Raw genomic sequence first — 27687 nt, 5'->3', positions numbered from 1 at the left:
GTTAGCTCATAATCCATTGACTCAATTTTTTTAGAGAAAATTGGTTCAACGGAATTTATTGAAAGTTTCGGACCTTTATTGCACGATCCCAAAATTTTGATTAGTATTATTGTGTAGTAGAGATATATATCTTTTATTAAAAGTCCTTGGGATATAAAGTTTGTATGAATTAACACTTTAGAGAGATTATTTATCAATTAGTAAGTAGTGTGCCAAGAAATTCCAAAAAAATTGTATTTATGTTTGATCCTATAATTGGACATCTAATCGCATGCCGCTAAAGCTAAAACCCTCCTCTATTTGGGAGTATTAGAAATTCAGAAGAATTATAAAAAAAAATCCTAAACGTATTGCAATTATGTCAATTCAGTTCTACTTTTTTTTGTCAATTATGTCATAAACCTTTTGCATTTTCAGTCTATCCTGTCAATTTTGGCAAGAAATCACCGACTTGGAGCGACTTGTACCGACGTGGCTCGACCAATGCTGACATAAATAATTTTGAATTATATTTTATAATTTTTATGTATTTTTTCTTTTCTTTCTCTTTTTTCCCTTTCTTCTTTCTCCAACCGATCATCAAACTCAACGATCGGCCTGAGGCGACCTCACCGGCCTCCTGCGAGCTCGCCCTTGTCGGACACTAGGGAAGGTGAGCCTCGCCATTGTTGGGCAAGGTAGGCCCTGTACAAACCCCGTGAGAAGAAGAAGAAGAAAGGAAATGTGATTAAAAAATCCAAAAAGTTACTAAAAATTATCTACGTCGGTGCTAGTAGCGCCAGTGTAGGACGACCGCAGTTTAGGTAAGCGATTTCCAGCTAAAATTGACTGTACGGACTGAATTGACACAAATATAAAAGGTTTTAAGACTTAATTGGCAAAAAAAGGAAAAAAAAATTAGGAAAAAATTTAGGACTAAATTAGCATAATTGCAATAGATTTATGACTTTTTTTGTAACTTTCCTGGGAAATTCTCATAAAGGCAGGTTCGTTACTTGCATAATATTTGAGTTTGTGGAATAAAAAAGGAATATAAATATACACGAGACGTTATTGGATAGACCAAGTAAGATTATGCGATAAAATTATATTTAATTCAACTTATATCGATTCGGCAATAAAATATTATGAACGGTTTGTGCGAGCTTGTATTATGGCAGTGATTTATGATGTACGAGGCTGTTACAATGCACGTGATAAACATGCTACGATGCCTTGCAATTACTCATTCCATTCACTTGCGATTTTATCCATTTCGAGGCAGTCCGAGAGAGGAGGAGGAGAGGGAGACCCAGCTTCGGACTCATAAGGGTTTGTCGGATCGGTCCAAAAACGGAGACTGGCCAAATGGCATATACGATTTCGATTCGCACATTAGGCATTCTATATTCTAATTGCGGTCACTAAATTGTGGAAAATACATGCATGACAGTGCCGTCCGATTAGAAAGCTGCACGGTCAAATCTCAGCCACAAATTGCCGAGATGGAAAGAAAAGATTACAGGTCAAAGTGGGGTGTTCCTCTGATCTGCGGCTGAAGTTTCACCGTTATGCTGTCTGTCATTGTCATGCTAGACACTCTCTTCAATTGTTGATATTCTCAGAAGACCTCCACGCCGGACAACGATCTCCTTAAGAGTCTCCATTGTTGTTCGGATGGCATTGCATTTTTTCGAATAGAGCACATGTCGTCGGTTTACCCAATCTCTCGAATCAAACGGTATGTAAAACCCCTCCGGTAAAATTCTTTTTTACTCCGCTAGAGTATGCTACGATATATCTATTTTTTTCTTATTTGATCTCCATTGAAATTTTCTAGTTCTGGATTGGAATAGATGCCTTCATATCTGATCTTTGTTGGCCATTATCGCCTTCCTCTCGAGAAAGCTGAGAGATTCCTCTGCTATATGGGGGGCCGTGTTGTATCAAGAATCTGCCATGTCTTAATGCACACGTGGCATTTCGTGGATTGGTCGCCTTATACATATTCGTGCCAACTCATTCTTTACGACGTATTATATGGCCATGGCGATGAATGCCCACTTATGGCCATCCTCGTATTTAATCACCTATGTTTGCTATATATTTATATCAAACCATATGTAATTATCTTATAATCACCCATGCATTTATGGGAAATTAGCTGGGTCATTTGGGTTTCATTTATCTCTGGATAATTATACGTTAGGATGCACGGCGTAAGGCCGACATGCACTATGTTCATCAAGACAGATACACATCAGGAGTCTACCAAACGTTGTATGTCGGAATACATGGCCATAATTTGGGATATCTCCGAGAGAGAAGCCCAAGTTCAGGCCCCTTACTATGATCGGGACAATTAGAGTATATTAATTGTTCTACATCATAAAGTTTTCAAGATGCTGGACTTTGCCTAATACCCGCTCATATGTAGGTTCACCTCATCAATACACACTCACCATCTATTCACTAATATGAGCAAAACCTTAAACTAATCCCCTTCCTCTCCTTGCTCCCTCATTGACCTCTCTTTTGCGTTATCAACTCTTATTCGATTATCTGCAAAAGTTCATTTTTTTTTTCCTTCATTTATCAACTTTCGTTATTGGATTACCAAATATTATTCTTTTCTTATGAGAAACATCTTAAATTTATCGGCTCTCCGATGAATTTACCCACTATTAACCTTATATGAAAGACAAAAATCCGTTCGTCAAAATGAAATGTCGAATAAAAATGAAATAATTCACATATGATTATAAAAAAAGGAGCTTGGGCATGGATTTTTTTTCCAACTTCGATAATCTCTTGGTGGAAACAAGATGTAGGTTTGATTGAGAATCAGATCGATTCATTTACAGAAATTAGTTATCCCGAAGATCTTATGGGTTGAAATCCACATCTAAGGACATCGATAGCCCACGTATCCAATATAGCGATTGGCTTTGTCTATCTAATGTGGGCGGCAAGAATAAGATGAGTGATGGGTTTTCTACAATACTTTCTTCGAACAAATTAAGATGGCTCCAATTATTTTAGAAAGTGTTGAAAAACGTGGGAGTAATGTCTACATCCATACGTACTTAACTATGACAAGTCGAGAAAATTACCAAAAAATGTTTTGAAATATATTGTGATTGTGCCAATTTAGTTTTAAATTTACTTTTTTGGGCAAAATTTAGTCTTAAATCTTTTGAATACGTGCCAATTTATTCTATTTCGCCAATTTTGAACGAAAATTATTGACACGGATACCGACCGTTCCTACACGGTGGTCGATGTTGACGTGGACACTTTTCTAACAACACTTTAATGTCTTTTTGAATTTTTGTAATTTTTTTCTTTTTCTTTTCATTCTCTTTACTTCTTTTTTTTGGAGGGGCTAAGGGCGGGCTAGGGTCGTTGGCCACAGGCAAGGGCCGACAACCCTTGTCGAGACCGGGTGAGGGTAGTGGGTGAGGGTAGTGGGTGAGGGCCGCGATGTCCTCATCCGGTCCCGGCGACCCTAGGCGGCCATTAGCCCCTCCCCTCGAAAAAAAAGTAAAGAGAAAGGAAAAATTAGAAAAGCAAAGAGAAAAAAATTTAAAAAAATTTCAAAAAAATTATTAAAAAATATTGACTTCGGTGCGGGTCGTGCCATGTAGGATTGTTGGCATTCATATCGGCGATTTTCGGCAAAAATTTGATCAAATATACTGAATTGACACAAATGCAAAAATATTTAGTACTAAATTGGTAAAAAAAAAATATTTAAGACCGAATTGGCACAACAACAATAGGTTTAGGACTTCTTTGATAATTTTTCCCATCAAAGTCGAAAACTCGATTGATCCTTGATAGACTTTCAGTCTTGTCCGGTATTGGAAACGCTTGAACTCTTGTGTCTTGGCGCTTTCGAGAATGCATTCTTAAGTATGGACGTAGGCTTTATTTCTTGGAATGATACGTGATCTTAAAGGTCGGCGATTGCAAAGAAACTTCGGCTGCCAACAATGCAAGAGTTGGCCTTGAGCTTCCCGGTCCTTTTGGAATTTGGAGTACATAGTGAGGCACCAAGAGAGAAGGCGGGCAAAACATCTTTACAAACTTGAATCTCTTCCACTTGTTTCTGTACCATTGTTTGATTGTTGCTCGGCATGTTGAAATGGACAATCACTACAAGGACGTTGTTAGGGAAGAAAATTATGTGAACTTGTCCTGTTATTATGTCTCCATCCCATGCCTAATTTGTATGTTGTTGTCTGTTATCGATAGACTTAAAACATCGGCATCGCCAAACCGCGTGATCTTATCATCGGGAGAACCAAACTAAGATTAAGATCGTCGGATTTCGGTGACCTTATTCTTTGAGATTGCTACAATATATGTTCGCAAATTTTCTAGGATGATGAGTAAGAACTCCATCGACTGGTTGCTACAAGACTTGAACCCTCAAGCTATGTCTTTCTCTTATTTGATTTTGGCCACCTTCCTTTTAGCTTCAATCGTCTTGCTGATTATTTTCTCAAGGGGCCCCAAAAACAAGAGTCTTCCAAAAGGGTCTCTCGGGTTCCCGATAGTCGGCGAAACCCTGAGTTTTCTAATAGCTCAGAGAAAGGAGCAAGGCGCAAAATGGGTAGAGGAGAGGATTTCCAAGTACGGTTCCGTGTTCAAAACCTCTTTAATGGGCTCGCCGACGGTCGTCATCATTGGCCAAGCCGGTAACAAGTTCATACTCACTGCAGACGATGATGTCCTCGCCGCCCAACAACCCCCTACGATCCAAGCCATTGGTGGCAAAAACAATCTTTTCGAACTCACCGGATCCAGGTAGTTTAAGTTATCATCGTGACTAGTATTTTGTGATTTAACTGTTATGCGCTTGCATTCATGCTTTTGTGCAAATTAAGGAGGGTTCGCTCTCGAAATTTTGAAGTTCCATGCGAATTTTTTTTATCCTTTTGAGATCATGAACACCATCCATGCAAGTTCTAAAGCCTTACGAGGAAGCATTAGCTACGATAAATCCTCCAAACTCTACTTTCACGGATGATGAATTGTCCAAATGCTCGCATAATATCCTTCAGGTACAAGTTAATAAAGGGGGCGATGCTTGGCTTCTTGAAACCAGAAAGCCTGCAGAACTATGTCAAAAGAATGGATGACATAGTCAGAACCCTAATTCTCGAAGAAAGCAGAGAGAGAGATACCATCAAGGCCGTCGTCTTCATGAAGAAGCTCACCTTCAACGTAGCTTGCGACGTTCTCTTTGGCATCAAGGATGAGTTCACAAAGGAGAGACTCTTCGACGATTTCAATCTTTCCTTCAAGGCCATCTGGTCTCTCCCACTGAACTTCCCCGGCACCGTCTTCCGGAGGGGGCTTCAAGCTAGGTCGAGGATTGTGGACTGCATTTTGCCGATACTGAGGAAGAGGAAGGAGGAGATCTCGGCAGGAACGATGGACCCTAGGAGCGATGTGATAAGCTGCTTGCTGGCATTGAGGGATGAGAATGGTGAAACGATCGATGAAGGGACGGTCGTCGACAACTTTGTCATGTTGATGATCGCAAGCCACGATACGTCGGCGATTCTTTTGAGCTTGATGATATGGAAGCTAGTGAGAGATCCCAAGGTCTACAAGAGAGTCTTGGCAGGTAATCAAGAAGCAGTCCAAATACATCCCGGCTGTCCTCTAGCAAGTTTAAATGGGTATTATTCGTGTTATTATCATATCACACTAAACCTTTTGTGCTAAATTATATCGTATTGTCAATCCAAAAGCTTGAACTGAATGGCCGATCGAAGGGTTCACAACAAATTTGAATGGATGCTCGAATACTATGTTAAAGTTTCAGATGCGGTGTTTATATGATCGGTTCGCCGGTGATCAGTTTTGATGTAATGCTCGTTGTTATGCTTATGCAGAACATGAGGAAATTCTGAAGGGAAGAGACAAAGGAGGAGGACTTAGCTGGGGTGATTTACAAAAGATGAGATACACATGGAGGGTTGCTCAAGAGTTGATGAGGCTCATCCCTCCTGTGTTTGGCAGCTTTAGAAAAGCGCTTAAAGACATTAGCTTTGGTGGCTACAAAATTCCCAAGGGATGGCAGGTAATATTTCTCTGGCTGATTACAAAAATAAAAATAAAGTAAAATTAAGAAAATTTGCATGTTTACCTACTGAATCAATGTGAAAATAAGTATCTACGTGATTTTCATTCGTTGTCAAACTTCGTTAATCATTCATTTGTGGTGTCGAATGACGTGAATTTGCAAACGCGCCTTTCCCTTGCAAATGAAAAACATCCGCGTAAAAATGTTATTGTCGACCAGGTACTCTGGGTCGCTTGGGGAACGCACACGAACGGCGACGTATTCGAGAGGCCGGACGAGTTCGAACCGTCTCGCTTTGAGGGCCCGTCGAGGCCCATCCCGCCCTTCACCTACCTCCCGTTCGGGGGCGGACTCCGGACATGCATCGGGAACGAGTTTGCGAGGGTGGAGACGCTCACGGTGGTGCACAACCTGGTGACGGGGTACGAGTGGTCGCAGTTGGAGCCGGAGGAGGTCATCACTCGCCAACCCATGCCTTATCCCTCCATGGGCCTACCGATCAAGATCAGGCCCAGAAAGAGCTCCTAAGTGAAGTGGCTGCTGAGCATCAAAATGCATGTCGATTTAATCTGCCAAGCGTCTTGTATCTCTACATGTCTCATCTTTTATTGCTGATCTGATGGAAGATTTCATGTGTAGTTTAAGAGACAATCTTCTTTCACCCCCACTTGAATTCAATATACGGCTGCCTAGACGGAACCGGTTTGTGTACGAACCAGAGATGCCCGACCCCGTTTTCGGCTTTTCTCACTTTCCTCCCCTCTCTCCTTCCCCCTGGCTTCCCTAGGGGTGTCGAGTCGGGTTTGGGTTAGATGGAAAATAATGGAACTCATGCTTGACCCATTTAACCCATATTGAGCCATTTTTATGCAATACAGTTTTGATGACCCACGCCCGACCCAATCCACATTACTAGAACACGCCCATACTTAAGCCCACACATTAAAATAAATACCCTCCCATTTAACCCACTTTAATCAATTCATGTTAATATATCACTTAAATAAAATTTTATATCAAAATTTAAAAAGTAAAATAAACAAATACGAAGATGTAAGTAAATAAAATGAAAATGGTAAAAAAAAAAAGTTCCTATAAAGATTTAGCAAATTGCGCATGAATTGCGATGGCACGACCAACTGTTGTACATTTTGTCACGGCTTGATTCTTGTGGACCAATCAAACTTTCACCTGGAAGTCTCACATGGTCACTATGGCATCATTATCTAAACTAGAATTGCCACGGGGCGGTCCTAATCATTTGCATCTTTCTTAGTTTGGTTACAAAATTATTAGAATCAAAGAAATCCACTATTTATAATGAAATGAATACCAATTCTATCATTTGATAGTTCTCTGCACTCTATTTAGTAGATGACATTCATAAAGTGAATTTATTTGATAATTTCTCGAGATTGGTTCTTCTAAGAGCTCTATGTAGATTGAAGAGGCATTTTATAAAAGCATGCACTCCCATTCTTGGTTGGAATTCGGGAATTCCTTCTAATAATCAGATCGTTCAGGGGGAAAAAAAATAGACAAAAGAGGAGATCATGATGATTGCTTAGAAAAAAAGGAAAAAAAAATTCACAACCCCAACCATTTTTATTTTCTCTTTTGGCAAAATAACACAAATGATCCCCGAAACTTTGACCAAATATGTAAAGTAATCTTTGAGCTTTTAATTAGACCAAAAAAAAAAATTTTGATCAATATAATCCCCGAACTTTAACTTAATGTGCAATGTGATCTTTAAACTTTTTATTCGACCAGTATAATCCTTGAAATTTCGAAATATATACAACTTAATCATTAAACTTAAATCAATCGAAGACTACATTAAACATCTTCCTATAATTCGGAGATTAAATTAAATATATTTTGAAATTTCATATGGTCAAATTAAAAATTTAAAGATCATGTTGCATATTTAATTAAAATTTAAAGCTTATATTAATAAAAATAAAAAATAAAAAATTATATTTTATATTGAATCAAAGTTCAAAATCTATTTATGTTTTTATCCCGTCCCTTTTCCCTCCTTGAAAGGAAAAATAAATAAACTGAAAAATCCCCCTTAACCCCGAAGAACACAGCGGAGAGGAAACACGACAATCCTACATCGCGATAATCACCGGAGCAATTGCGAGCGAACCCGACGTCTCCCATGGAGATCGACCCCGACATCTCCCGATGGATCCTCGAGTTCCTCCTCCGCCAGCCCCTCCTCGACGACCGCTCCGTCAAGCTCGCCCTCTCCCTCCTCCCCCTCCCCGACTCCGACCTCCCTTTCAAGAAATCCGTCCTCCTCCGCTCCATCCAGTCCGAGATTGATGCCGCCTCCCTCTCCGAGAACACCCTCGACGCGCTCGAGGTCATCGAAGAGGTGGACAGGATGGCCGGCGGCCCCCCTGTCTCCGACGCCATGCGGGAGGCGTACCGCTGCGTCGCCGTGGAGTGCACCGTCAGGTTCCTGCACGGGCGGGTGGACGAGCGGGGCGAGTATTTCCGTGCCGTGGAGACCATCTGGCGTGGGAGGGTTCGGAAGATGGATGAGTCGGCCGCCAAGAGCGGGCTTCTGTCGCCGGAGTTGCTCCGGTGGAGGCTCCGCTTCGAGGCGGCCATGCATGACGGGGCCGAGCGCGAGAAGCTGTTGGCGCTGAACACTAGAGGTGATGCGTTTAGGTCGGTTAGGGCTTATTTGGGCGAGGCGTGGGAGGGGATGGGTCCTTCTTTCTTTGAGGTCGCGGCGAGGCAGATGGCCGAGGCTAATCCGGAACTGGTTGTCGCGAATGGTCGAATGGAAGCTCGCGCAGGTGAACGAAATGAATTGCCCGACACTAGAGCGAGTGCAGATCTGATTAGCCAAAGACCACCTACAAGGACAGAAGATGATGGGAAAATCCCTGGTTTGCTCTTTTGCGTTTATTTGCTCTGCTACTTTCTAGTGTTTTTTGGCTGGCTTGTGCTTTGTGATAAATCTTTTCTCTTTTAGCTGATTGTTACTGGAGAATTAGAAAAAAAAGTTGGTCAATTGGGTTTTTCGTAATGTATGAAGTTGTTCTTATTAGAAACATCAAAGCGGGATGAGGAATTGATCAAAACTAAGCAGCTTGCCCGCCATAGGCGATCCAAAGGGGGAGTTAAGATCATTGCTAATAATGGGGAAACCGGAACAGATGCATCACATAGCGAATTTGATACGCTCCTTTCAGCTGATGTAAATAGAGTTCAAGAAGCGCTCAAATCTAGTTCTGTGGAGCTGCGAGCAGTGGTTGCGGACCCGCTTCCTGATGCAATACGATTGGCCGACTCCCTTGTGCATAATGCTGCCAGGTCATCTACGAATTTTGAATGTGCAGAAGCACAGATTAGGGAAGATGTTATTGCATCCGATGCCTCCGCCGACCAAAATGTTGGGCCTGTTCCAGGTGGTGAAGTAAATCATGTTAACAAGTCAACCGGCCATCAGAATGACCAGTGTAGAGCTAGTTTGTTTGAAAGGAATAGCTCTGCTCGTACATATGAGGTATCTAATTGATGTTTGCATTTTGCTTCACCCCATCATACTATTTTCATAATTATGTGTATATGTGAATGTGTGCTTTTCTCTCCATGTGTCTGTCTCCTTGACACGCGAGAGTTATGGCTTGAATCATAGGAACAATTATGCGACTTAATTTGTTATCGAAACTCAGTGTTGGAGTTGGCATTTGTCTATCTAAATAAATAACTCTTCCTTTGTGTAAGATACTTTGCCGGCCTTTATGCAACTATGGGATGTTCTGCCTATATACCTTAATGCTTCATTTTGTTATTAGCTAAAAGAATGGGCAGATGCTTCTAGTTGTGAGACAAAGAAAATGTTCACTTCCAGATCTTGAAGATAATTAGTAAAGCAGGAAGAACAAAGGTCTTTTAATCTTTTGTAACATTGTTTTTTTTTGGGGGGGTTGTAGAGACTCAAAAGTCTGCAGATTGAGGAAAAATTACATCTACGTGTCATAAGAATGTTTTAATCTATGCGGACATACTTGCTACATTAGACTCAGGATCATCCTTGCTCGTCATCTCTGTGATAGGTGGAAATGAAGTGCTATCAAACACAAAGGATGTTGAGCCGCCCCTTTCCTCTTTATACTCACTTTTATGAGTTTTCTTAAGCAATTTTCATTATAAGAATCCTACCTCCATAGCATCAATTGAACCTCTGTATGGAAACTTAACTTGGAAAGTTCTTGTCTTGAGACGAAAAGAAGTATGATGTATGGTGCAGACATGATGTGTACAGAGTTGTTTTAGAATTTAAGTGGAGTGCCTTTGTTTGGCAAGAAGTAATTGGTTTAGTTGAAAATAATAATAGCCCAGTACATGGAAACAATGCAAAAGAAAGAGGAGCACTAGAAAAAGTTAATACATTCTTAGATTGAAACACACCAAATGGAAGTCAAATTTCTCTAAACTGAGAATTAGGAATCGAAGATTGATGAGTTCATTTTTGGAGGCAAACTTGTGAACTGTTTCTTGAGCTTCATTCGTTTTCCGCCATCTCAAGCATATTTGAGAAAATATTAGTCTCTCTGTTGTTGCCCAAATGGACCTGTTCATCGAAGGATAATTACTCCAAATCTGTTGGTGCTGAGCTATCTCTGCTGCAAAGTAATGTAATTATGGTTAACTGGGGACATTTTAGCAAGTTATGTCGAATTTGTGAGGCGTGCAAATTCTGGTACGTATGTAGTCAGTGGTCCTTCTGATCCGTCTATCATCTCATTCTCTCAGTTGAACGTTTGATCACGGAGCTGTACATCTCTCAATGCTTGCTGGCTCTTCAATTGATTCAATCTTTGAAGAAAGCCATTTACTTACCAAAGCAGCCTCAATACTGCTGCTTCGCACATCAGTATATCATGTGCGGTTCTTTCCTCCTTCATATTATTCCTTAATCTTTTTGGAGATTTTGCTTAGCTATTGTAGGATTCTTCATCTTACATTGATGAAGACAAAGGTGGTGATAGCTTTGATCTGCTGAGAGTTTAATCCTCTGTGGATTAATATAGAACTATATTTGTAAGTTGGCCAGCATAAAAATGAGGGCATCATGGAGCCATGTCAATCTAAAAGTATATCTAATAATTTATTTGGTTCTTGAAGCAGTGGAAAGTAAGCACTCTTAATGCTGATTAACTCTTGCAGATGAAGAAGTGTACTGATGCCTAATGCCTATTCATTATTGTGATCTTTTGGGGAAATCTAGTACGTTTGTTTTGACGATATGATAGTCATAGCTAATATTATGTTTGAAAATAATTTTTTTTTTCCAGTGGGACGATTCGATAGATGGCTCGCCTGAAGAACCTCCGGGTGACTCAGATAGGCTTCACTTACCCAGCCCAAGAAGAAGCGCCGTTTCTCCTTTGAGGAAGCCATTGACTCGGAGTTTGAAAGTTTCTGGACGGAGAAAAGTAAAGAGATGGAGTTTGGAGGAAGAAGAAACTTTGAGGAATGGTGTCCAGAGGTACAATGTTGATTTTCGCAGTATCTATTAACAGCATGAGGGTTTCTTTGTTCATATTGTTTTTTTTTTCTTTTAAATATGTATTGGTTGTCCATAGACTTTTGGGTGCTTTGGGGTTGAAGTGGTGTCATGCGCTTTGAGTCCCAAGTTGGTCACAACATCGCTGCATCTCGTTGCTATATTTGTTTTTGCAATATAGGTTTGGCAAAGGAAATTGGAAGCTCATCCTACACTGCTACCGCCACATTTTCGAGGAGAGAACTGAGGTAATGCTTGAATCTCATCATATCGTAGATTGACTGCATTATGAAATGGAGCTTTTCTGTTCAGGTGGACCTGAAGGACAAATGGAGGAACATGACCCGCTACTGAAGTGCAAATAGTCGGTGTTTCTCTCAGTGCTGGAGAGGCTTGCCGGCCCCTCCGTCTCTTGCCGGTGCAGAAGTTTGTGTCTTAACTTAGTCGTTTTAACCATTCATAATGTTGTCTATGTCCATTCGAGTGTTCAAAGCTTCCTCAAAGCTAGTTTGTGCTCAGTGAAGTACGTCAAGTGTACATTAGTAGAATAGGATGTAAGTAGGTGTAGTTACTCTTGGGGGCCTTGAAGAGCTTGGAACAATGAGAAAAAGGTTGTCTTTTGATGTTGTGCAAATGTATATCAAGCCAATCATTTAGACGTGCGTCGTCGGCTCAGTTTTATCCGAGTGCTCAGCCTCTCCTGAGAAACTAAACAGAGGTAACAAACAAAGTAAATAACAGCAGAAGTATTCTGAGAAATTCGGCCGAAAATTGGAGAATCTATATAAGTAAAGTCTGGACATTGTAACTCGGGTAACAAAGTAAATTACAGGAGAGGTATTCCGATCAGTGGGACAAACATCTAAGAGCTCTTCTCAAATCCAAGGCGCAGTAAGTGTAAGTATCATCGAGGACAACAAAGGTGGTGATAGCCTTGATCTGCTGAAAGTTTAAAGAGCAATATCTATGTGTAAGTTGGCTGGCGTAAGAACGAGGGCATCATGGAGCCATGTCTATCTAAAAGTATATCTAATCATTTGTTTGATTCTTGAAGCAATGAAGAAGCGCCATTTCTCCATTGAGGAAGCCATTGACTCGGAGTTTGAAAGTTTCAGGACGGAGACAAGTGCAAATAGTTGGTGTTTCTCTCTGTGCTGGAGAGGCTTGCCGGCCCGTCCGTCGGTCGCTTGCGAGGTGCAGAAGTTTGTGTCTAACTTAGTCGTTTTAACGACTCATAGTGATGTCCATTTCGATTTGTTGAAAATCTTCCTCAAAGCTAGTTTGTGCCCCGTGAAGCACGTCAAGTGTATGTTTGTACAACAGGGAAGTACGCAGGTGTAGTTACTCTTGTGGGCCTTGAAGAACTTGGAATGATGATGGAAGTTTACAAGAGAAAAAGGTTGTTTTTCTATGTAGTGTTAAGCCAATTATCTAGACATGGGCACTCCTCGGAAACTAAGCAGAGAAAATTCAGCGAAAATTGGAGAATCTATATAAGAAAAATCTGGACATTGTAACTCCTGTAACAAATAAAAGTAAATGACTATCGTAAGTAAATAACAGCATATAAATGTTCTGATCACTGAAGACCTCTTCAACTCGATCGTAAGCACAACTATACAAATCAAGCAATCTTGAGCAATGTGATCCGTAGAACTTCGCCATCAAGTCATAATTAGCCTTGTCGGCGAGGACGTCCTCTTTCTCCCACTCAAACAAGTCATCTCTAACCTTTTAACTGGAAGAACCCTTGCCCTACTCCTCTCGTGGATGCATAAATCTCTCCCTTGAATTCCAATAGATAGGAGTTTCCATGTCCTAATAGACTTATCCTTGCAAGGGATGACATTCCATTCTCTAACATGGAACGTACCTACTCTTCCCTTCAAGTCCACACAATTCAACGTGCCCTCTGCATAGACTACTTGTCAGCTTGAATCGAAATCTGGATTTACAAGGCTAAAATCATGCCGGATCCAACTTCTATCCGACCCGACGGTGAACGTTACAAGCATGCTCACGATGAAGACGGTGCAATTCGAGGATGTGGGAGGAGCGGTAAATGTCCCGCCGCGTATAAGCCAGTTGCGACGAGGGAGGTTGATTCGATCACGGTTATCGGGTTGAATAAGAAAATGGACGAGGTCTCTCTCGACGAGAGGAGTAGCCATCCGTTCGTGGAGGCAAGACAGTCGACTTGTGACACTCGAGCTCAGGAATTTGAGCCACGTTGACATGGCCTTTTATGGGGTGAAGGAATCCACTGGTCGTTTCGCCAGAGAATGTTCCGAGATAGAACAAGACAGGAGTTTTTTTGAGTGAGGCCATGGTAGGAAGTTCTAGAATATGTGATTTTGGGTAAGAATTATATATATAAAAGCTGTCTATATTTTAATTAAACTAAGATTTTGATAGTTTTTGAATATGTGATTTGAATTAGATTTGCAAATATTTCCTAATTCAATTTGAATATGTGATTTGATTTGCTACAATTCTTATCACCCAAATCACGTATTACAAAAATTTCTTAATTCAACACGGATTTTGATAGACCTAGAATATGTGATTTGGATGAAAAGTATATATGTATACACACACGTTTTGTAAAAAATATATATACATATCTAATTTCTCATCCAAATCAAATATGACGTTTTGCATGATCAATAAATTTTCATTTGGAAAAGTAAGCCTAAAAAAAAAAATGAACATAATTTTTTCACTTTGATTAATAACGTTTCATTTTCGAAAAGTGAGTAAATATGTATATCGATTAACCAGTAAAGCTCTTATCTGCTTAGGAACTTTTACCGACTGTTCAATAACTTTCCAAGATGAAACGTAAATTTAAAATCCTGTCGAGTATTAGTGAGGTTTAAACATAATTACTAACTATTCGTACACAAAATTAAGTCCGGGCCCGATGGGCCGGACTCATCCGGGCTTGGGCCGGTCCAAACCCAACAGACTAGGGTTCAGCCACCGACCCCGGCTGATTATCTAAAAATCTAAGAAATAGTTTAGCCCGAATTTAAAAAAAAAAAATAAAAACGAAATACGAAACCTCTTCTTAATTCCTCTGCCTCTTCTTCCTCTTCTCCCTCTTCTTCTCTCTGGACTTCACAGCGACCAGCCATCATCGACTGGAGCAGGTACATGATATAATTAGCGATGGAATCGTTGTTTGCCGACGCGGACACGGCGATGTTTCCCCACTTCGTTTCGAATGAAATCGTGGCCTGAGCGAACCCCCGGAGCTTGATCTTTTTTTTCCTTTCGTCGGTTCCAATGTTTCTCGTGATTTCTGTATCGTTTGCGTCTTATCTTGGCCTCGGTGTGGATGCAAGGCGACCTGGGGATTGATTTTTGATTGACTGTTTGCTGGTAAAATTGGAACAGTTTGTTGGGTCGAGCTTGGGCAATTTGTATTCATAAATCAGGTTACTTTCAAGCTTGTGTGTTTGACCATGCGCCCAAAATCAAGAGCTTCTCGAGCGTTACAACACAGTCACAGTCACAGTCACAGATATATTACCTATATTCCTGAAATTTAGGGTTGTTTGTGCATTGGAAATGGGCTAGCGAATGTTTATGAGTGGATTGTTGAATTGGGTATGGTAGAGTGCTTTGCATCGGCTATCTTTCGTCATCAATGGTTTGCTGTTTCTAGGGGCGTGAATTTCTGCATTCAATTGGTACATGTCGCTCGGATATTAGTTGTTGATTATCTGAGGTTGGCCATGGGAAGCCTGCCGTCACTGTTTTTGTTTCTGGTACAGGATAAGCGGTAGGCCAATGGATCAGACTGAAGTAGTTGAGGAGAAGCTGCCGGATGGCTTAGCGGACAGTGTACCTGAAGGGGAACAGGAGTCTCGTGATGAAATGCTTTCTAGGCACAGGTGTGCATTTTTTTTTCCTCTGGCCTCTTTTTTGCTGAATACACACGTGCAGTAGAATTTGGTGTGCTTGAGCTACCAGTTAATCTTCCACTGGGTCGATGTGCGGTCTAGTTTTTTCCGTCTTTTACAGAGGAACTTGTGTTTTATCCTCCCATTTGGGTATGGAATATGGCCCTCGAATGTGATTAAGATTTCTTTCTTTTTTTCCTGAATCGAATTGCAAACTCTCTGGCCCAGTTTAATAAAGCAATCGCTGTTGCATTACGCAAAGACTGCTATTAGGTTAAAGACACGGTTTATGACTTTTATACTAAATTCAAGTTATAGAGACAGGATTATTTGAGCTGTGTTATCTATAGGAGTGGCTAATGATGGTCATGGCTTTTAACCTCTAAGAAAAAGTGAAGCATTTGGGTACCTGTCACGGACAGAATAAGTATCCCTGACATGTACTGCTTTATAGAAAGGGGTCATATTTTCTGTTAATATCTGTTATGAGAGAGAGAGAGAGAGAGAGAGTGGTTGATACTTTGGTTTGTATATGTGCGCAGGTGTTTTTGTATATATGTGTGCAAGTTTGGATCCGTGAAACTGCAAATGAGGTTATTTGTGTGTACACTGTTTTGACAGTCAAGTTTCAAACCAATTTAGGGATTACATGAATGCATTCGTTCTTATGCAGATTTTGTATGTGACATTTGACCTGATTTTGGAATGTAATTCCTAGGTCCTTATTGACACTGATGAAGAGACAGAACTATGAGTTTGCTGCAGAATTGCTTACTGTAACTAGTTGGAAATTTTATTGTCAGCCTTATTATGACACTTGTTGCTCATGATTCCTTCTTTAAGAATCGGTTATGTTAGAGTATAAAGTGCCAATTGATTTGATTCTTCTTGATTGTTCATACTACCTGTATGCATTCCGGAATTTTGTTTCGATAAAGACTGGGAACAATGTTGCAGGAAAGAGGTGTCACAGCTACAAAACAAGGAAACTGAACTGAAAAAGGGAGCTGCAAAGGGCAGCAAAGCGGAACAGAAAGCTAAGAAGAAGCAAGTGGAGGAAGAAATCTCTAGGCTGTCCACTAAACTCAAGGAAAGACATGCTGAAGAACTCGCTTCATTAGGCTACATCGAGACTAATGGAAATGTTAAAGGCAATATCGACAATTTGGTGAAGGCCATAGCTGGGGTTTCTGTTGCCAGCCAATCGGAACATTCAAGACCAAGCAAGAGCTTGAAGAGACGCGAGAAAAGAGCTCAGCAAGAAGCAGCAAGAGAGCAGAGGATTCAAGAAGAGCAGCAGAATATCGTGAGCGACCGGATGCTAGAAAACGAGAAGTTGGAAAAGAAGCTCGAACCCCTTGGATTGACTACTATTGAGATAAAGCCAGATGGGCACTGCCTTTACAGGGCCGTGGAAAATCAATTGGCCTTACTCTCTGGAGGTTCTTCTCCTTTCACGTACCAAGAGCTTAGAGAAATGATCGCTGCCTACATGAGGGCACACACTCCAGAGTTTCTCCCCTTTTTCTTATCCGAAAATACAGTTGAGGGAGATTCGGAGAAGTCGGTAGCGGAGAAATTTGAGAATTACTGCAAAGAAGTGGAGTCGACAGCTGCATGGGGCGGACAGCTAGAGCTCGGTGCGCTAAGTCACTGCCTTAAAAGACACATAAAAATCTTCTCCGGATCATTCCCTGATGTGGAGATGGGGAAGGAATATCAGTCTGATGGCGGAAGTGGCTTGTCCGATTCAAGTATCATGCTCTCTTACCACAGGCACGCATATGGGCTTGGAGAGCACTATAATTCCGTCGTCCCGGTATGATGAGATACAGAAGGGAAGCACCTATGTTGTGGAAAAAATAGTTGAAATGCGTCGATGGCAAATGCGTGTTGTACTTCTTAAGGCAGCAATAGGTTTTTGCGGTACATTCTGAGTATCGAAACAGCAGATGCGAGCAGAGGTTGGAGCTTAACTTGACTCTGTGTGATGTTCAAACATGTTATGAGATGACACTTTTTTGCAGTGTAGTTGAGTAAACCTTTTCGCTTAATTTCATTTTGGCAATAATTAATTACTGCACGTGATTTCCAACTCAACGTTCTCATTGTATACATGAGTTTTGTACATATGAAGACTCGTCAGATTTCTAGAATAGAAAACAGGTGATCCTTCATAGAGCAAGTGATGAATAGAGCAAATGGCAGCCACGAGGTGCGCATGGCAATACTTCTACGCGAGAAATTAACTTTTACTCATAAGTTGATTTTTTTACTTCTGAAGAGACTAAATTTTGTTTATTTGTTCACGTGGCTTCAAAACTTCTTTTGAAATAAAAAGATGCTCCAAAAGTAAAAAAATAGAGTTGCGTAATCAAAGGGATTTTTACTCTAGAAGTTACGTTATTGAACGGATATTTACTTCATAATCACTTCTAAAGCAGAATTTTACTTTGGACGCGTTGTCATGCGCGTCCTTTCCACTCTTTGGCTAAGTGGTGATACTTTCTCACAAAATGTGGCTTGGCCGACAAATATTTCGAGTCAAAAATCAAACATGATCTTTAGCAGACCGAAATTAGTGGGAGAACACAGGACATCTCGTCATCAACGCTTTAATTGTCTAATAGAATCACGCATGCTCGCTTAAACTTTTGCATTAGCATGTACTTTCACTTTCATAATATCCAGTGGTTTCAATGCACTGTCTGTCTTCTCTTGCTTTACGTCATTGCTCGTCCCTTTTTGTCTTTCTGTTTAACTCAGGATCTGTGTACAGGAACGTAGCACTAGCCACTAGGCATAGATAATGAGGTCAAAAGTCAGAAGAGAAATTTATTCATCATCGGATGGAGAGATCTGGGGCATTGTAAGAAGTTAAGAACAACAGTCAACTCTTGAGGATTGAGGATTAGCTATCAAAAGTGAGCGTCATTTGTCGAATTGAGTAGCAATTTCGAACTCTGAACATCAGTTCAGACAGACACCACCCGGAGCGTTTCTTTTCTTGGTAACGTGTGTAAGATTCAAGTGCTTGCTCTCAGGGAACTGTCAACAAGAACGATCACATAACAGCAAAGCAAAGCCAATTCTCAAAATTATCAGCATGACACTAACACAAAAAAAAGAAAAAACCCCACTAGCTGTCATACTATACATTCACTCACTATTCACACACCCTTTACATGACTCAAGAAACCGAGTGCCGCCTCCGCTTCTGAAACAGGAACCGGGGCTCGGAGTTGGCCTTCCCTCCTAATGGCTTGATCGCACTTATCCGAAACAAAGAATGCAGCTTGCTCAGCTTCTTGGTGAATGATTTGAAGAGCTTGTTGCCGGGTTGGGACCGTACAAGTTCCTGCTTCATCGACACGTGGTCCTTCTCCAAGTCGGTCAGCCTCATTCTCATTCTCGCGACCTCGAGCTTCAGCTCCCGGTTTTCTCGCCTCACCGATGCGTAGTTGTCCCTTGGAGATATGGCTCCGCTCCCGGCGCCGCTTCCGGAACGCTGAGGGAACTGGCCCTGGAGTGATCCAAAGAAGAATTGGTTGTGGCCTCCATTCATGGCGTTCCTGAGCCGGATCTGCTCAAAGTACAGCACTTGAACTGCCATCTGCACGGGCAACCTCTCGTTCTGCGCTGCGTGGCTGCAAGCTTCTTGAGATAGTTTTTGGCAATCAATGGTTTTGCACAGGCGGTAGCGCTCCGAGTCCTTGATGTTCGGGTGTACCTGTTAGACAAAGGATTGAATTTTGGCCTCAATGAAATGAGTAATTTATCATCTGCACTCAGCGACATGCACACGCACAAACAGAGGGTCACCTTGAGAAAGATGTCCACAGCTCGGTAAAGTCCATCGCTCACTACACGGGCATGGTCCGGTAGCAACTCTGCCAAAGCTATGAACTTGGACGGCGACAAGTTCGAGTCCACCCCTACTTCCGTGAGATAGTTGTCCAACAGCTTGGACACCTTAAGAATCGAGCTCTGTTTAGGAGATCCGGGGCTGTCAAAGTCGTAAACCATTTCGCTTTCATCTCTCAAATGATTATCCTCATCCTCGTCCTCATCTAAGTTCAGAAAGATTGCGAAAATCCTCAAGACCAAGTCAGTGTCGTACATAGTGATGCCGTGGCCGTTCCCATGTGAAGTGGCGGGAATCAGGATGTCTTCCAGAATTGCCTGGTCGAGTTGAAGGCCGATCCTCCTCTCCAGATCGGATCTGCACGAAATAGAGGCCGATGATCCAATCGCAGTTTTTAGCAGGCTCGACAAGAACCCCATTGGAACGGGACTCTTCCTCGACTGCGTGGGAAGCAAGCTTACAATTGCTTCCACCATGACTCTTTGCTTCTTTATTAAGTCTAAATCCGGTAGGCTTCCTTTCATCACGTTCGGATCTCTAGCCAAAAGGCCTTGAAGAGAAGTTTGCGCATAGTTGATCAGAATTTTGCTGATCATGTCCTGTTTCAGCCCCTTCGACTTGACTGCAGATAGGACTCGTTGGAAGAAATCGAGATTAAGCACAACGAGCGATTTGCCCCACCAGTCGGAAGGCGTTTCTGGCTCCATCACTTTTCCCTGGAAGTTATGGTCGAGCTTGGAGAGGCCGGAGGTGAGCTGCTCTTTGCAGGCATTACTCGCGATTGCATTTATGAGCCTCGAGACGAGGTTTATGTCCTCTGCTACCGGCAAGAGCGTCCCACACTGATGGAGCACCGAGATTGAGTGGGATATGTTGGGAAGCACGGTGTCCTTGATATATGCTTCAGTTCGAGATCCTAGGTTCTTATCGGCAAATTCCTCGGTCATTTCCAGGTAGTGCGCGATGCATCGCAGCGAAGCAACGTTTGCTAATGTGATGTCGATGTTTATGCCGTAACAGAACTTTGCAGCCAGCTCAAACGCCTCTGCACCTCCCGGGACAGCGGCGAGATTTATCCTGCAGATTTTGGAGTCTTTTGCTTCCAACAGTATCTTCCGGATTCGTCCACTACGAGAGACGAGAGGAAACTGCAAAAGAGCCAAATCTGTGAGTGGGAAAATTTGAACAATGTGCTCAGGCATAGTAGTTACATCTTTCTTCTCTGGAATTGTTGTGCATAATCGAGTGCTTAGCGAGTGACGGTAGACTCGGTAGTACAGAATTTTCTTGGTTAACGGTCTGATACAGACTTATATTTACTCGATTACAGACAAGCTGCAACAGCCAGGCGTTTACGATGAACAATTAGCAAGCAACGGTAATACCTTGTGGAGAGCAAAGCTTGATGTTCCTACTTCCACAGTGAGATCGCTAGAGACATCGGATATCGGCCTGCAAGCAAACATTAGGTGAGATAGAAGCTTAGAAGGTGCGAATCTATTGCAGGTTCAATTTTTAATTTCTTGCATACATTTCCGGGAGTGCTAATAATTCAAAGACCATGCAGCAACTTCTGCTGCTATCAGCCTGAATTGCCATTTTTTTCGCCGTTCATGTTAGCATTATTTCGACAAGAACTCAACTTATACTGAATCAATTCATTGAATCTATAGAAAAAAAAAAAAAAGCAGGGTCCACCACCAACCGATGATTCGACCTGAATCGGTCAGGTCAGTGAATGACCGACCCTATAATTGATCAAGCATGAGACAGCACGGGAGGCAAGACGAAAGCAAAACAGCGATGGGAAAAATTGGAATCAAACTTAAGCGATTTCCGACAAGAACAGATTCAGATATGATCCACGCACGGGTCCCTTGTGGATCGATCGGATGTGCAAGTGTGTGAATCCAGGAGCTTCTGTCATGTTCCTGCAAACAGTACTCAGTCCGGCGAAGTCGGAGTCCGTACTAAGCTTGAGGGCCTGAGGAAGAGTTCAGTCCTCAAATAATTGGTCTAGAAAATGTCGACAGTCACAGTTCACAGGATGGGAAGGGAAAGGACCGGGACAAGACATGGACGTTTATCAACCGAATCTCGTGATGCTGTCGTCCCCGCGCGCGCGCGCGCAAATAGAAAGAGAGAGAAATGAACAGTTGACAATTTCCCATGATGCTAAGAGACTTGGTCCGTCTTGTTCTGTGGCCTAACTGTTCTGTATTATTACAAGAACCTGGCTTGTGCGCTCTAAGCATTTTTACGTACTGCTGGTAAAAAGCAGACTCCGGAGGTAAATCCATCAAAGAGATGATCTTGAAAACGACCTGGGAATTGCTGAACGACTTGACAGTTGAGGAAGGAGGGAAAACAAAGAGGATTTACCATTCAGAAGCATGGCGGACGCTGGAACTCGGACGAAACGACCTCTTCCCAGAAATGCTGGGCTTCAGATCACCCACAGTCGCAATGCCCATCTCTTTTCCCTTCCCCTTTATAATCTAAAAACGGAAGAAGTGATGATAGTAACAAAAACGATAACTTTCGATTCTTCTTCTTCTTCTTCACAACAGTCCGCCAACAAGAAGAAATTCTCTCCCCACAAATTCTCGGGGGTCGACAGCCAACAAGAATCTAATGCTGCTCTTTCAAGGGACCCGACCCTTTTCGCCTCGATCCACCAAAGCTCATGCTTCCTCCGTGGATTGATTACTCACCTCCAACACACACTCTCTCTCTCTCTCTCAGAAGTGAAGAGAAAGGTGAAGGAGGAGTGTGGAGAGGCGTCGCACGAAGCCATGCAGGAGGAATTAAAGGGAAGATGGTGATGACTTTGGAGTCCCCCCTCTGTCCATACTTTAATGGAGTCTTTTTACTCTCCTTTTCATGATGAGAAGGTGGTTTATTCCTCAAATCTCTGGTCCCCAGAAAGAGAAAAGTCGAGGAAAACAGGTGGGGATCGTGCGTGTGTGCATGCATTTTTTCAAGCGCTTTTCGGTGAAAGATTGTGAAAAGAGTCTTTTGTTCTGGCGCAAAATCGCAGGAATCCTGTAAGGCCTGTCTGCCTGTGTCTGTGGGTTTTGAGCTTTAACTGTAAATGGTAATGATGATGGCTAGAGAATGGCTAAGGGCTAAGCTACGCAAAGGGTTCGGTTTCTGTAATACGACCAAATCATTTGGACGCACGAACTGATCGCTCGTCACAAGCGGGGGACTATCATCGAGAACGTGAGTTGGACTTCTTCTTTTGCTAGAGTTGATTTTCTTTTCCATTCATGGGTTTCTACTCTTGAGTTAAAATTTGGCCAGATAACAAAATAAATCTCAACTTTTTAAAGGGTTTTCAATTTTATCGCCGCCCTTTTAATCCCATCACGAAAAATAGGTGCTTTAGCGTCATTTTCCGAGAGGGAGTTTTCCTTTAGATTCCTATCTGAATTTCAATTAAGTCCCTATTTTTATTTTGGCATAATACCCTACAAAACCTCAAATTTTAGCTGTTGTTCTAATTCTACCTTTTGGCTTTTAAAAAACCTCCAACTTTATATGCACTCCCAATTCTACCATAAATTTTTTTTTGTCCCGTAAAAAATCCCTAACTTTAGAACCGAAACTTTTTTCTGTCTCATAAAAAACTCTCAATTTAAGGTCCGGTATCGATTCTATCCTAAACATTTTTGTCTTGTAAAAAATCCCAGCTTGACATCTAGTTTCAATTTTACTGCAATTTTTTCCTCATAAAAGATCACCAACTTTTATTTGAGTCTTAAATCTTCTCTTATGCTTGGGAATGTTTCGTCTTTCACGGTCAGAGAGCTCGCACTCGGGACACTCGGGTAGCTCGTGATTAGGTTTTTTTCATTTCTCGGTTGTCAAAACTAGGAATTTTGTACGGATGATTAATAGGGGTAGATTTATGACTCAAATAAAAGTTTGTGATTTTTATGAGAACGTAAAAATTTTATGGTAAAACTGGGACTAGACGGTTAAATTGGGTCAAAACCTAAAGTTGGAAATTTTTCATAGGACAAAAAAAACTTATGGTGGAATTGGGACTGAACCTTAAGTTAGAGGTTTTTTATGAGATAAAAGGTAGAATTGGGTTGAAGGTTTTTTTAGGGTATCATGCCCTTTTATTTTATTTTTTTGTGCAATTTTCTTATGCCCCTTCTTTATACACGGCTTTATAATTTTCTAATTATATATGCAAGAAAAAATGACGAGATAAATTTTTGTAAAATAAAATATGGCCCTAATGGAAATTTTGCAAATACATGATGCTAAAAAATGTCAAAAGGGTAACCAAAAAATAGTTTGCGGAGGGACGCTAATATTGGGGTAGATCTCATATGAGTTCAAAAGGTGAGGACTTATTTGATAACCTAAAAAAATGGAAAAGAATTTGAAAGGTTATGAAAGGGTTAGGATTGTTATTGCAATTTGGCCCATTTGAAAAAAAAAAAATTGGGATTCTCCAAATTTTGGAGTAATAGCAAACATTCCTCCATAGTGTAGTGTGCACGAGACTATTCAGTGCACCCAGTACATGAATTAAAGTGAATACGAATCTTCCTCTATAGCATGGAAGGAGGGAGTTGCTATAGGTTATATCAAGTTGATCTATTTCTCATATTTGCACTGAATTGTAATGCTTCACGATTGATTTTGGTCTTGAATTTATGTACTTCTCTTTCGAGTGAAATGAAAATTTCCTTCCGGCAAAAAAAAAATAGTAATTTCGAATCGTCAACTCTGGCGTGACCCAATAGGATCCGCCAATTTCAATAATCCAAATTCCACGCCATAAATTTTCAGGTGCGCCCTACTGTAACCATCATGACATATGATCACAGCCGATCCGATAGCAATGATGATCGCATCATGGAGTCTTGCTTTTGGCTGGTGGGTTTTTCAATTCGCAAGAACGTATCCTATCATGTACTAACAACAAAGAATTAGGCCAAGCAAATGGCTAGGATAATTGAAACTGGCCCTAGTCCCTTAGTTTATTTTCCCCTATCGCCACCACCTTTAGCTAATCTCTTTTTTTTTCTTTAAAGTATAGTTTATGCTCTCTCTGCTTCTACAATTGCAGCTTTGTGAAGAAACTGCATGCTATTCTTTTAATCTTTTCATCATTCATTTGACAAAGTATGCGGTGTACATGATCCCCTCTGTAGCTTATGTGTGCCACATTCATCCAATTATATTGTCCTGTTAATTAACTGTCCATGGAACTTTTAGAAGAACCTTCTTTTTCATTTATTTTAATCTACCATGCGTGTCTTTCAAGAAAGAAAATGTCTACTAGCTAAGCCTATTGATTAGAAGCTAATTAGATCGACTTTACCCTTGATTAAAATAATTCTCATTATCTAGGATCTCTTACCATCACTTTAACAAAAGTTGAGGAATATAGTCATTATGGGGACAACTACCGTTCATATTTATCGTCCCATGACCGAAAGTGCCAGTGGGCAATAATTTTGATCTTTAACCATCTGATCTAACTTTATGGTAATTTTCTCTTTTTTTCCTATCTAACATTATGAGAATGCAAGCAAATTTAGAGTTACCAATTCACAAGGAAAAGAAAAAAAAAAAACGATAATATCCCCTCATTGAATTTCCGGCTCCCTAACATCTCTTAGCCACTACACATAAGATACTTAAGTCATTCTAGTAGAATTGTGGCAAAAGGTAAATTGAGATTAGCTTACAAATCGATACGGAGAATGTTATAATGTTATCGGGTATTCACGAAGGCGCGCTCATTTAAAAGCCCAATTAGTACACAACATCTTGTAAATCAATCTTGGCATACTTGAACATTATTCTTATGACAATTGTGCCTCCTAAATCACCTTGTTTTGTTCTCTCTCACCATGGCACTAATGAACAGCACTCCAAATTAATCAATAGTTCATCATTAAACCTTGGGTTTTCCTAGTACATGTCGATGTATCCTAGGCCATCTGCTAAGTGTTCACATCTTACCAAAAGTTTTGGCCTATGGTAATTGGCTTTTTCTTTTTCTATTTCTTTTTCATTTCTTTTTTATGAATATATTGTTGGGAAAATATTGTGTACGGATGTGAACAAATGAAATCAGACTCTAAGGTGTGATAGCACTCTCTTTAAGGAATTATTTGCTCCACAACATTACTAATGGTTACTGATAAAAATCCTCTAGGATACAACAGAGTCTCGTAATGAGAATAACTCTCTCAGGAAACAATAGAAAATAATGGTTGCATATCATTTAGAGAAACGAAAATGGAAATTTTATTTTTTGGTCAGAATGAAAATGGAAGCTGAAGTTGTGAACAATGAGTGAAATCGTGATATATATACACAGATATATATATAGAAAAAACCTTTGCGAAGAGACATGTTATTCCGAAAATGTCACAACTTTTCACGTATGAAAAGAATGCAACTTTTCGTATCTCAAAACTGTTAAAAACTGTTAAATTCTAATGCAACTCTTCATGTCCAAAAACTGTCATGTCCGAAAAGTCACATCCTTTCAAAGGTTGTAAGAACGCTGAATAACTATTAGGCAAAAATAAAAATTCAAAATAAAAATTCATAAAAATAATTATTGATTAGTGTCAATTATTATCCGCAACCGCCTTGTTTGGCATAATAATCGCGCAACCATACGCAAATTTAGTGGGGTCTAGGTCACTTGCCCATTTTTTTATTAAAAATATTACAATAGCCTTCTAACTAATAAAGTGTCATGTACTCTTTTATTTTTCCTATATGGGATAAGGAAAAAAATGCACTTACATATATAAAAAGAAAATTCCAAGAAGTTATAATGAGGCCACTTGCCGGAAGGATCAATGATGAGAGGCTTGCTTCAACGAAGGTGACATAAAAAGAAATAAGTTGAGTGGCCCTTTGCTAGGAGAACAATCTCAACTTGACCTGCAATTTCTTTCCTTCTGTAATCACTTTAAAGTACTTAGGACCATAAGCTTTTGGGGCTTTAAGGGTTCTTAAACAATTTATCAGTCATCATCGGCCTTCTTAATCACATTAAATTAAGCAATCCTAATCACGTCATTATAGGTGTCATTAGCTTCTGCTAGAAGCACAAGATCGGAAGGAATGAAGAGGGCTTTTGGCGTAATTCTTCCTTCTTCTCATCGAATTTGAATGTTAATTAATCGGCCTATTACATCAAAAGTAATAAGCTTGAAAATATACTCCTCACACAGTTTTCGATTTTGTCCATACTATTCCTTTGTAACTAGAAAATAAAACTTGAAATTCTAACGATCCTTCTTCGGATTGAACAACACAATGGCGGACGGTCGTCGAAACCTAAGTCAGTGTAGAAAATACTGACCGGCGTCGTTCAGAAACCACCTATATGGAAATCGTTCAAGTTTTCCCACGACACGAATCAAATTAACATTGCGAAATCAGAATCTCGTTATACATGCCTCAAAATGAGCATCAAAACTTTTGTCTCAGCCATGCCAAACGCATCTCTCCTTAGCAATTTCTTGGTTTCTTTTTCAAACCTCCTCCCGTTGAGACCTGCATCTTGTGATATCGTATCCACGCACTGTTCTCCTGCGAGAGCCAGCAGAGGATACGAAGGACAGAAAAACAGGGGAATTTTCCCAGGAAGGTGAAAAGGCAGAGTGAGCTGAATCATTGGGGCAGGTGATCAAAGCTGGTGGTCATGATTGTGGAGTACAAGAGACACTCCGAGCCCACCATTTTGAATTCTATGCCCTTTGTTTTTTTTTTTGGGTACGTTCATGGCCCGACATGCCAACAAGATTTTGGGGTTTGCATTCTTTGGTACGATTCACTTGGGATGTCTGTGAAGTTTGGCGTTAGGGTCAAGAGTTTGATTGGTGGTGCTCGATTGGTATTAAAGTCGGGTCAAAATTGAAATCCCATTCACCACCTAAAGTAATGTAAAGTGGGGTTTAGGGATTCCTCCCCTTTATTTCTTTTCATTTGCAAAAAACAAAAGAAAAAAAATTGAGTGATGCAGGGTGAATTTTCCAGTTTTCACTTTTACCCCTACGTACCTTACAGAGGAAATGCATTGCATGAAGACAGGGCAATCATGATTTTTTAGGGTGAATTTTGGGATGTTTATTTTAATGTGTTAAGGAATATGAACCCGTGGATCATCATGAGCCCGACCATGATCACCTTTAAATAGTCTTGCTCGAATTATTGTCTTATAAGTTCCCTAACGGAAGGATGCAATGGAGGATACTGAAAAAGTATTAGTTTTGATCAACTGGGAAGACTTTAAACTTCGTAT

At 40.8% G+C, this 27687-nt stretch overlaps 4 protein-coding genes and 1 long non-coding RNA gene across 10 annotated transcripts; 4 read left to right on the top strand and 1 right to left on the bottom strand.

Annotated features, from left to right (window-relative positions):
- Window positions 1-700: 700 nt before the first annotated feature.
- Window positions 701-22323, bottom strand: LOC115742413 (BTB/POZ domain-containing protein At1g03010-like). 4 transcript variants are annotated; one of them, XM_030676686.2, is made up of 5 exons: window positions 21771-22322; window positions 20774-20840; window positions 19346-20536; window positions 18666-19253; window positions 701-716 (listed from the first exon to the last, which is right to left on the bottom strand). In XM_030676686.2, exons 1-4 carry the CDS (start codon window positions 21860-21862, stop codon window positions 18714-18716), a joined length of 1890 nt encoding a protein of 629 aa, XP_030532546.1. In that variant the 5' UTR covers window positions 21863-22322; the 3' UTR covers window positions 701-716; window positions 18666-18713. The 4 variants fall into 4 exon arrangements, with proteins under 4 accessions (XP_030532546.1, XP_030532547.1, XP_030532544.1 ...); XM_030676687.2 differs by lacking the exon at window positions 701-716 and adding an exon at window positions 18033-18296 and having other exon boundaries at window positions 18703-19253; window positions 21771-22323; XM_030676684.2 differs by lacking the exon at window positions 701-716 and having other exon boundaries at window positions 18562-19253; window positions 21771-22321.
- On the top strand, window positions 4370-6607 carry LOC115742580 (taxane 13-alpha-hydroxylase-like). Its single transcript, XM_030676969.1, has 4 exons — window positions 4370-4791; window positions 5049-5617; window positions 5889-6076; window positions 6299-6607. The coding sequence occupies exons 1-4, from the start codon at window positions 4370-4372 to the stop codon at window positions 6605-6607; spliced, it is 1488 nt and encodes a 495-aa protein (XP_030532829.1).
- LOC115742414 lies at window positions 8169-12238 on the top strand. Of its 3 annotated transcripts, none has more exons than XM_048282352.1 (5): window positions 8170-8988; window positions 9151-9608; window positions 11404-11597; window positions 11797-11863; window positions 11915-12238. In XM_048282352.1, exons 1-5 carry the CDS (start codon window positions 8247-8249, stop codon window positions 11978-11980), a joined length of 1527 nt encoding a protein of 508 aa, XP_048138309.1. In that variant the 5' UTR covers window positions 8170-8246; the 3' UTR covers window positions 11981-12238. The 3 variants fall into 3 exon arrangements, 2 of the variants coding, with proteins under 2 accessions (XP_048138309.1, XP_030532549.2); XM_030676689.2 differs by having other exon boundaries at window positions 8171-8988; window positions 11928-12238; XR_007199233.1 differs by lacking the exon at window positions 11915-12238 and having other exon boundaries at window positions 8169-8988; window positions 11444-11597.
- LOC125315930 lies at window positions 9617-11390 on the top strand. The gene is made up of 2 exons (XR_007199234.1): window positions 9617-10364; window positions 10395-11390. It is a non-coding gene; the product is annotated as an uncharacterized LOC125315930 (long non-coding RNA).
- On the top strand, window positions 14654-17704 carry LOC115742415 (OVARIAN TUMOR DOMAIN-containing deubiquitinating enzyme 5). Its single transcript, XM_030676690.2, has 3 exons — window positions 14654-14767; window positions 15395-15514; window positions 16481-17704. The coding sequence occupies exons 2-3, from the start codon at window positions 15411-15413 to the stop codon at window positions 17346-17348; spliced, it is 972 nt and encodes a 323-aa protein (XP_030532550.1). The 5' UTR covers window positions 14654-14767; window positions 15395-15410; the 3' UTR covers window positions 17349-17704.
- Window positions 22324-27687: the final 5364 nt, after the last annotated feature.

This window comes from Rhodamnia argentea, chromosome 7 (genome assembly GCF_020921035.1).
Source record: "Rhodamnia argentea isolate NSW1041297 chromosome 7, ASM2092103v1, whole genome shotgun sequence".
Taxonomy (NCBI): Eukaryota; Viridiplantae; Streptophyta; class Magnoliopsida; order Myrtales; family Myrtaceae; genus Rhodamnia; species Rhodamnia argentea.
This window is presented reverse-complemented; position numbering and strand designations above follow the sequence as displayed.